This window comes from Corvus brachyrhynchos, unplaced genomic scaffold (assembly GCF_000691975.1).
Source record: "Corvus brachyrhynchos isolate BGI_N302 unplaced genomic scaffold, ASM69197v1 scaffold97, whole genome shotgun sequence".
Classification (NCBI taxonomy): Eukaryota; Metazoa; Chordata; class Aves; order Passeriformes; family Corvidae; genus Corvus; species Corvus brachyrhynchos.
The window spans coordinates 6,699,076-6,708,090 of NW_008239758.1; the positions used below are offsets into that span (position 1 = coordinate 6,699,076).

A 9,015-nucleotide genomic window follows, 5' to 3' on the forward strand; every position below is an offset into this window, starting at 1 on the left:
ACAGCAGTGATTCTGTATTAGCTTTGTTTTTTGCTCTCTGTAAAAATTATCCCCTTTTGATGTTTAGATATGGGGAGAACAGAGCTTGGTGTGACTTTTGGTGACTTTATCTTGGCAGACGCTGTGTGCCAGTTGTACATCTGGCATACAGATGGAGAGACACTAGGGAAAAAAAGAAGCCAATAAATAAAATTAATTTTGGGATTTGGATGAAAAAGAAAACCAAGGTCATATTTTGTCTCATTATGATGTTAGCCAGTTGTAGGGACCAGGGAGGAGTGTGCTCTGTGGAGATGGATGGAAACATATTTAGCAACCTGAGAGCTCTGTTGGATCAACGCAGCCCAGTGCTGTTCTGCTCTCTGTGGAAAGCAGGACCACATATGGGAGGCAGGACTTCCAGGAATGACAGAAATTAGGACCACATGGTACTTTACATTCTACTTTGGGTTCCCACTGAACTTGGTACATTTTAATGCTCTGGTTTTTTCTGAGGCTTTGGGTTTTGATGATGCAAAAACATTCCTCCGTTGCCATATTTTTTCAGAGGAAAAGCATGTATTCAAAATGCTGGGCATTAAACTCAGCGCATGTGTACTTGCAAGCTTACTGCAGTTTCATTGCTATTGTTTCCTCCTTCTCAGGACATGACCTTCAGCACCACAATGAATCAGGAAAAACCTGTCAAATCGTCCTAGCTCCCCGGCTGTGCAATTTGCTGTTCCCTCGCCGTTCCCCAGACAGCAGCTTTTCTCACCCAAAGCACAGAAGCCAGCAAGTCACAAATGACAGCTGAAAAGTGAAGCATTACCAAAAGCTGCATGAGACTCTGTCAAAGAGAACCTTTATATATAATTCTCCTTCTGAGCCTGGGAAGCTTTGCATCCCATCAGTTCCAGAGAACGGAGAGAAGATATGTTCAAGTAACCAACACCAGAAATTGTGCAAATCCATACACGTTTTAGCATATCTACACAGTGACCTACAGCATTTAGAATTCTCCATTCAGAATGGATGATGGATATAGAAACACAAACCAGGTCTCAGATGACTACAGGTACCAGGATGGCAACTATGATGCACACAATGACGGCTACTACCGGGGCAGGGATGAGCCCGTGCAGGAAGAGGATGCCCAGAGTGATGTTACAGAAGGCCACGATGAGGATGATGAGGTCTATGAGGGGGAGTACCAAGGGATCCCACACCCAGATGACATTAAAGAAAAGCAGAAGAAGCGAGCCCCTGCTGTGGATGATGAGTACAGAGACCGTGCTGACCTTATGGCCGAGAGGATGGAGGACGAGGAGCAACTCGCCCACCAGTACGAGAACATCATTGAGGAGTGTGGCCACGGACGCTTCCAGTGGACTCTCTTCTTTGTTTTAGGGTTGGCACTGATGGCAGATGGGGTGGAGGTGTTTGTGGTTGGATTTGTTCTTCCCAGTGCTGAGAAGGATATGTGCTTGTCCAGTTCCAACAAAGGGATGTTGGGTAAGTGCCGCTGGCAAACAGCTCTTCTAATGCAGTGAGCAGCAGCTGGGACACCTTTTCCTAGTGACCAGCTGATATCAGGATCTTCTGATGACTTTCTTCTTGTGTTGTATGTCATGTATAGTCATGCCTGGGTGGCTCTGACTCAGGAGGTGTTCACATGCTGATGAGAGGCAGCTCCCCAAAAGCAGCAGAATTTTACCAGAATGTGCTGTGGCCCCAGTGCTGGTCACTGTGGGCTGGATCTGGTCAAGGCAGCTCACAATCTGCAGGTCCACAGGGCAAAAATCAAAGGGGTGTTCAAGGATAAATAAGTGAAAATTTAAAGGTGGATCTAGTGACTCAAAATTCAAAGCTGTTAGAAACTCCAGGTTTCAAAGCTGTTAGAAACTCCCTTTTCTTCAGCCCAAAGTCCCAACCGACAAATCAGCTGTGCAGTCAGTTCCTTCTGCCTGCTAACTTCTCAGTTTGCTCATATGTCCTGGATCAGATGTAGTCAATGGAGGTTTTCTTTTAAGGTCTGTGGAATGCAATTAAAGTGCAGCATGCAGATTTAAGCTGAGGCTACTGGGCAACATCCCTTTTGCATCACTATCTACATGTCCCTGAGGTCAAAATACAAGGCTTAGTTATTGGGAGTGAGACTGGGAAGAAAGGTTTGGATGAACAATTTTTTCCCTTGAACAATAGGCAAGCCAAATTCCATCAGCCAAAGACAGCAAAGCCTCCCAGATCTCCAAGAATCAGGACAGGATCCAGCATGGCCCACAGTGAGAGCCAGCCATGCAATAGGACAGAGCATCTGGAAGGGAAATAAAGCAGCTCTTGGAATAACTGCTAGCAGGGAGTCATCAGGGGCTGTAGGTCATACCAGTTATGCTGGCCCAGAAGCCCTGCTTGATGCAATGTAAGTGCAGATTTGGGATTAAACCCCAGCCCTTGACTTCATTCTATTTCCATTATTTTCATGTGGCAAACACAAAAGATAGTTATCCCTATATAAACCTCTCCTCTTGGTGTACTAAGGTCATATTCATTTTTCTGTTTCTCCCTTTTTTCTTTGAACTTGAGGATTGGGATGTTTCTTTCTACAGTTAGCCAGCTTTGTACTTACTTTTGTGCCTTAAAGAGTTTAGTAACATTTTTGCTTCACAAACCCCTTGAAAATTCTAGCTCGAAATATCTCCAGTCAGATATCTAAAAGCAAACCCCTCACAATGAGATCTTGATTTCAAAGGGACTTTGGAATTCACCAGCTCCCTGTGGGACACAAGGCTTGGTGTCTTTTCAGTGATGAGACCTTTTTTGAAAAGCAGGTCATTTATTTTGGTGACTCTATGAAAGCTGAGATTTTCTGAAACTCTGACCCCATAAATATCTGCCTCTGTAGAGCTCAAGCTCTGGCAGGCTCCTGAATGAGAAAACTTCAAATGTCACAAGGAAATCTATCTTTGAAGTATTTCTGACCCAACCACAGGTAAAAATGAACACGAATTCTCCCCAGAGAGCTCGCTCTGCTTTTTCCAGCTCAGTATTTGCAAGGCTGAAAGTTCAGGGTGCTCTGATAAGCTCTGAATAAGCAAGGAGACATTTGGGTCCATATCCAATCCCAGCTCCAGCCTCCTGCGCACTAACAGAACTAATCTGGGACTGCTAATGAGGGGAAGAGAGCTCTTCTTGCTGCCTTTCCTGCCCACTTTCAAACACAGCTTGTGAGAACCTGGCTTTGCAGAACAATTTCTCCTGTCCTTAGCTTGTTTGTTTGGGGAACCTGCTGTCAAAGCTTATATTCACACTATTTCATGACTTCATTATGAGGGGAAGAACAGAATTTTGCTAAAAACAATAAAAGCTGGTTCATTTTAGTTTGGGACAGGGAGGAGAATGTGTATTTATGGTAGCATTCAGTTGTTAGTGACTGGTAGTGTACATGGGGCAGGTCTCTGATTCAGTCTGTCTTACTTGTCAAACACCCTTTCTTGTCTGCTGGGCATTTCTCTGCTGCTGGATCTGAGGTTCGTGAGATGACTCTTTGTGAACATGAATGAAGCATGTCTTGGAAAGCCTTATATTGCACAGCAGTGCTCTGATGTGGGTAATGAGTACCCAAGGCATCAAGAAGAGAGAGTGTAACGAGCCTGGGGTGGGTAGGGGACTGCTGGAGGGCATAGGAAGGGAACAGCGGAAGTCTCTGAGGCTGGAGAGGGGAAGGAGACCTTTCTGCCATATGAAGGGTGGCAGCTGCAGGGACGAGGGTATTGTAGGTTTGCTAGGCAGCAAGGCAATGCAGGGACATGAGGTGTGCGTGCAGCCCTGCCTCCAGCACAGCAAGAAGGTTTCACCTCTTTTCTGAGCAGCTGTGGCATAAGGACAGCAGATATCAGCTTCTCGAGAGGAAAGCTGAGGAAGTGCTGCTGATGGAGACAAGAACATAATCATCAAAATCTTTCTTAGAATAGCTTCACCATCCACCTGCAACTAGGAAGAAAGGTATCTTCCACAAAGCTCAGAGCCTCCAAGACAAGCTCATGTCCCCCTTTGAATCCATTCCCTCAGTAATCTATGGCAGTGCACATTGATCAGGGTTCAGTTACTTTTAGGGGTTGATTTGGTGGCAATCAAAGAGCCTTCACCTCAATTTCTACTGTGCAGTGACAGTCTTGCACGAGTGTGTCTGCACAGGATGAACAGGGGGGTGATTAGAGCAGGCACAGCTTTCCCTCAAGTTATCACAAAGTTTTAGGGAAGTGGGGATATTATCCACACGAGTTACTGCCCCTTACCTTATCCCCATGTACCAATAAACACCTACAGATAAGCTCGTGTTTATTCCCAAGGAACCCATTATCTCCCCACATTTTTGCTAAGGAAACATAACCAGGTTTTCCCAGGTGCAGTTAAGGTCACTTCCAGGCAGCTGCTAACATTTAAACACGCAAGGTCTCAGCCATAACAAGAGAGGCCAGGAGGGAAAGACTGGGAAATAAGTCAGGTGAGTAATCAAACTCCAGCAGAAATAGGAAGGGACAAATAAGAGAGATAAAGCAAATGCCTCCTAAAGACCAATTTAATGAAGTTCAGCTTCTGTTAAAAGGACATTTTGCATTAAACACTCTGCATATTGCATATTTTTCCTCCCTTGGAAAGCAGTCATGGTAAAATATCAAGCAAACCATGGCCAAATTATGCAAAAATTGCAAATAAACAGATGCCCACAGTGTTTCATGAAATGTGTGAAATGGATATGACACATCTTAGAAAACGTTTACATTTCGTTCTGAAAATAAACATCTCACCATCAGATACAAATTAACAGCTATTTTAGCCCTAAATATCCCGAGTGGGACAAAATGCGTATTTGGAGTTTTTCAGTTATGAGAAATGCTATTTTAAAGATGATTTCAGTGGTATTACAAAAATAAAACCCAACGAAAAAAAGAAACAACGGTATACATATTTTAGCAGTTTGATTTAATCAACTTATAATACAAGTTGTTAAGAATAAGTTTGGCAACATGAAACAACATTATTTTTACATATTCATTTGATAGATCTGCTTTGCTGAGTTTTCATCAGCAGTAGTCAAAATAATAATTCAGTTCTTAAATTTACTGGAACAGAATATTCCTTGTCAGTATGATACAGCCTATTGGAAACATGTTTTTTTTTTAAATTTGCTGAGGATAATCAAAAGAGTCATGAAATTTGTATTTTTATATTTGCTGAAAGGCACACAGTATCATTATTTGGAGAAATATCTTATAAATATATACCTTTACATGCTATAAATCACTTCTTAGAGGACTAAATATTACGTTTGCAAGCACAGAGCAGTAAGTACACAACCAGTGTAAAAGATAATGACGTAGTAATGTTTTAAACTTCTTCACATTCTGCATATAAAAAACTCAAGGCATGGTTAAAGCACCAGCCCTCCCAGATCCCAGAGCTGCAGTTGTGTTATTGTCATTTCACAGTTCACTAAACTGAGACTAGGAAATTTTTAAGAGCTTTGACTGTAACTGTAAAACAGCTACACCAAGGCTGAGAATAAAATTGCTTTTTCAGGCTCCCTTTTCCTTTTTATGATTTAATAATAATTTTTTTAAGGAGAATATCTTAATACAGACTCTTAACCTCACAATGTTGGATTAAAAAACTATAAAAAAAAAATCCTATAAGTAATTACGCTTTTATGTAGCAATTCAAGCTTGGCTGTTTGAGACAGGTTAAATAGGATGTGTAACATCCCTGCTTTTAGTTGTGTGAAGAGGATATTTTATTATCAGCTGAGATAAAATCTGGTCACAGCTTCTCATTGACCCGAATTCACCTGATATGACAGTAAATCCTAATCCCCTCTGCAGAGCTCAATGGCTTTTCTCCACTTCTTTTTTTTTCTCTGCCTGAGCATGGACAAGCCCAGCCACGGCTCCCTTGCTCTGCCATGGGTATTTGCTGCCTCTTTTACTCCTCCACAGCCATGGACCCCCAACACAGCAGCCACTACATGCTGATGAGACCTACCCACGTCAGGCACGGATTCCTGGCTGCAAGTTTGCTCTTGGGCAGAAATGCTCAGCCCAAGTTGCAGCCCAAGGAGCATCAATACCTCGAGCAGTAGGGAAAAAAAAAAGGTGTTTTTGTGATTTGAGAACACCCCATGTTTTGTGCAGGTCTGATATGGGGATGAATGGCTGTGTCTCCATCGGTAAACACCGTGGGAATTTCATCTGGCGCGTTCCAGCACGAGGAGGTTTTCGTTGGACAGCAAAGGATTTGTTTGGCTTCCTCTGTTGAAATCTTTGCTTTAGCAGAGGGGTTGGGTGGGGAGAAACAGATGGTCCCACGAATATTGTGGTGCTGGACAAGTCCCATGGGGAGATGTGAAGCTGGCTGAGCGTAACCACCACCCACGCCCCGCTGGCAGCGCCGAGCCCGGCTGCGCATCACCTCACCCGTGCTGTGCCACAGCCCCGTGGGCTCACCCACCCACCCCAGCTCCAGCTGCACACCCCCCTCCATCCCTGCAGCCAGATTTGCCCAATATCCACACACAGATCTCCCAAAATGGAAAGCTGTCTTTCCTGAGACATTCCCTTCTCAGTGCCAGAGCCACTGGCTGGTGGAGAAGCCTCACTGCTTGTATTAATCAACAAGGAGAGTGCAACAGGACGAGCCTTTCCTTTGACTTCCATTTAAAAGGTCGAGTTGATTCATGGGGAAAGCACTGATAAGCCTACAAGGAAGAGCAGATTGAAAATTTCAGGAAGAAAGGAAAAAATGGCCACTGGCCCTCAGCTCATCCTCTGTCAAGACCCTCCCCTGTTCTGGGACATCACTAAGGCTCAAGAGAGTCAGGACTATCACTACTTTATTCCTCTCTTTCAATTACTTACAATTGGATCCTGTGCCTTGCCCCATCCATCTCTCAAATTGTCCAGACCTGACTCACGACATTTTGTTTGTGTCCATAAGGTGAATCCCTAACAGTTCCTACATCAGTAATAGTATTTGAATTTTGGTTTTATTACAGCTTGAATGCAAGATATATAAGGTCCTAATAATTTTCTGTTGTCCAAATGCTTTCCCTTTTCAAGAGCCTCTCTTTTTACCATAGGGCTGTGCTGGTAGTGGCCTGGGATTTGAAGGCAGGTAGGTGGTTTCCCATTCCTGTGGTTACTGGCTCCATGCAAACCATAGATAACCCTGGACCCAGGCAGCCTCCTCACCTCCCTGACAGCCCCAAGGACTCTGAGACTAATTCTTCTCAGTGAGATGTTTGGTTTTTATCTGCTCAAATTTTCTATTTATTCTACAAGTCTTTGTCCTGTCTCTAAAGGGATTATTTTTAAATGTGCCTCTTTATAAAGACCTTTAATCCCATTAACTAACAAAGAGAAAAATTCATGCTTGTGATTCAGATTTAGGTAAACCTTGAATTTTCTGTTTTTTTTTTTTTTTCTGAAACCCTTAGAAGTCTACTTTTAACTATACTGAAGGAGTAAAAATACAGTTTAGCACACACAGAGCCATATGCTGTATCTGCAATATATTCCTTCTCTTATTCCTAGAACTTCAGCTTTTAACTTCAAATTCCTGTCTAACACAGAGCACACAACTTCAGTAAAGGCTAATAAATTTCTTAGTGTGAAAATGCTAAATATGTTACCTCTTTTCTAGTGGGAATAAGTCCAGTCAGTGGTCACATATTTTCCTTATAACTTCAGCAATGGATGATTCATAACCCAAAATTTATTCATAGAATTTCAGCTCTTTGGTTTTTCCACCACTTTTATGGGAGGTTATTGCAGACTTTCCCACAGGCATTCATTATACTCCAGGACTTGTGGAATAGTCTGCAAATAATGGCTTATTCAGAGTTGCCCTTAGCATTTCATCTGAGCACCTTATGTGTCAATTGGGAAGCTGATCCCTCCTAGCACAGTCTAAGTCTGTGTGGTTTGAAGCCAAGTTTAGAAGTCAAGATTCTGGTGCAGACCATTGTAATGTTGTACTGTAGAATATTTGATGGACAGAACTAACCCAGCAAAAGAAACACCATTTTGTGGTCACTTTTCTTGGTCCAATTCTCCTTAAAATTTGAGTTTCCTTGATATGAGCTGGATCTTTTTCAGAGGTAGCCACCATGACTGTGTTCTCTGGAAGATGGTCTCCCTGCAAAGAGGCTGTTTGAGTAACTATTTCACTCCTCTCTGGGTCCCTGGCACCTTGTCAATCCAGGACACAGCAATATCTGCAACACAGACGTTGTTCTGCACCCTGGGTCCCAAGATCCATCAGCTGACAGAGTGTTCTACAGCAGCTACCCCAAAATTTTAATTACATTGGCCAGAACATGCAGTCTTCACCAAAAAAAGACTTCTCCATGACAAGGAAGTGTTCTGTTGATTTTGTTTCAACCCTGAAGCACATATTTTCATAACCAGGATCCTTTCCCTCAGAACCTGGCCAAGTAAACAGCCTCTGGTTGTCCCTGATACTTTCTTTACTACAGATTTTTATTGTTTTATATTTCTGGGGGAACACACATCAATTGATTTATCTGTAAAATGTATTTATCATATACAATAACTAATTAAAGCAACATCCTCTAGGTGAGCTTGTGACATTAGCAGCTCTGCTGTGATTTATGCTGCTCACTGTTTGATGGATCTTGTGTTGCAGAGCTACAATATACCCTTCCATCACAAGTTTGGGCTCCTTAGTCAGAATCTGCAGGGGTTTGCTTACAAAAGCAGCTCCACTTCTTGATGTTGAGTTTCAAGCACTGACACATTCCCTGGTGAGCCCACTCCTCTCCTGGCCAGAGAACAGGCTGCCCCTCATCAGTCACTGCACTAAAATACCAGCTAGAAGACAGTGACAATCTCCTCCACCTCCTCCTGACCTGGGATGTTTTCTGTTACTAAGAGGATTTGGATGAACATCTGCCATCCAGGGATTTTCTCGGGGGAAAAAAAAAAAAAAAAAAAAAAAAAAAAAAAAAAAAAAAAAAAT

At 42.9% G+C, this 9,015-nt stretch overlaps 1 protein-coding gene across 3 annotated transcripts in view; it reads left to right on the top strand.

Moving 5' to 3' along the window:
* Positions 1–9,015, top strand: part of SV2B (synaptic vesicle glycoprotein 2B) — a 65,338-nt gene that overhangs the window by 33,426 nt on the left and 22,897 nt on the right. For all 3 annotated transcript variants that reach the window (XM_017742695.1, XM_008640103.2, XM_017742696.1), the window contains exon 2: positions 645–1,494. In XM_017742695.1, coding sequence (XP_017598184.1) covers positions 1,011–1,494 — 484 coding nt within the window. In that variant the 5' untranslated portion in view covers positions 645–1,010. The remainder of the gene's footprint in view (positions 1–644; positions 1,495–9,015) is intronic.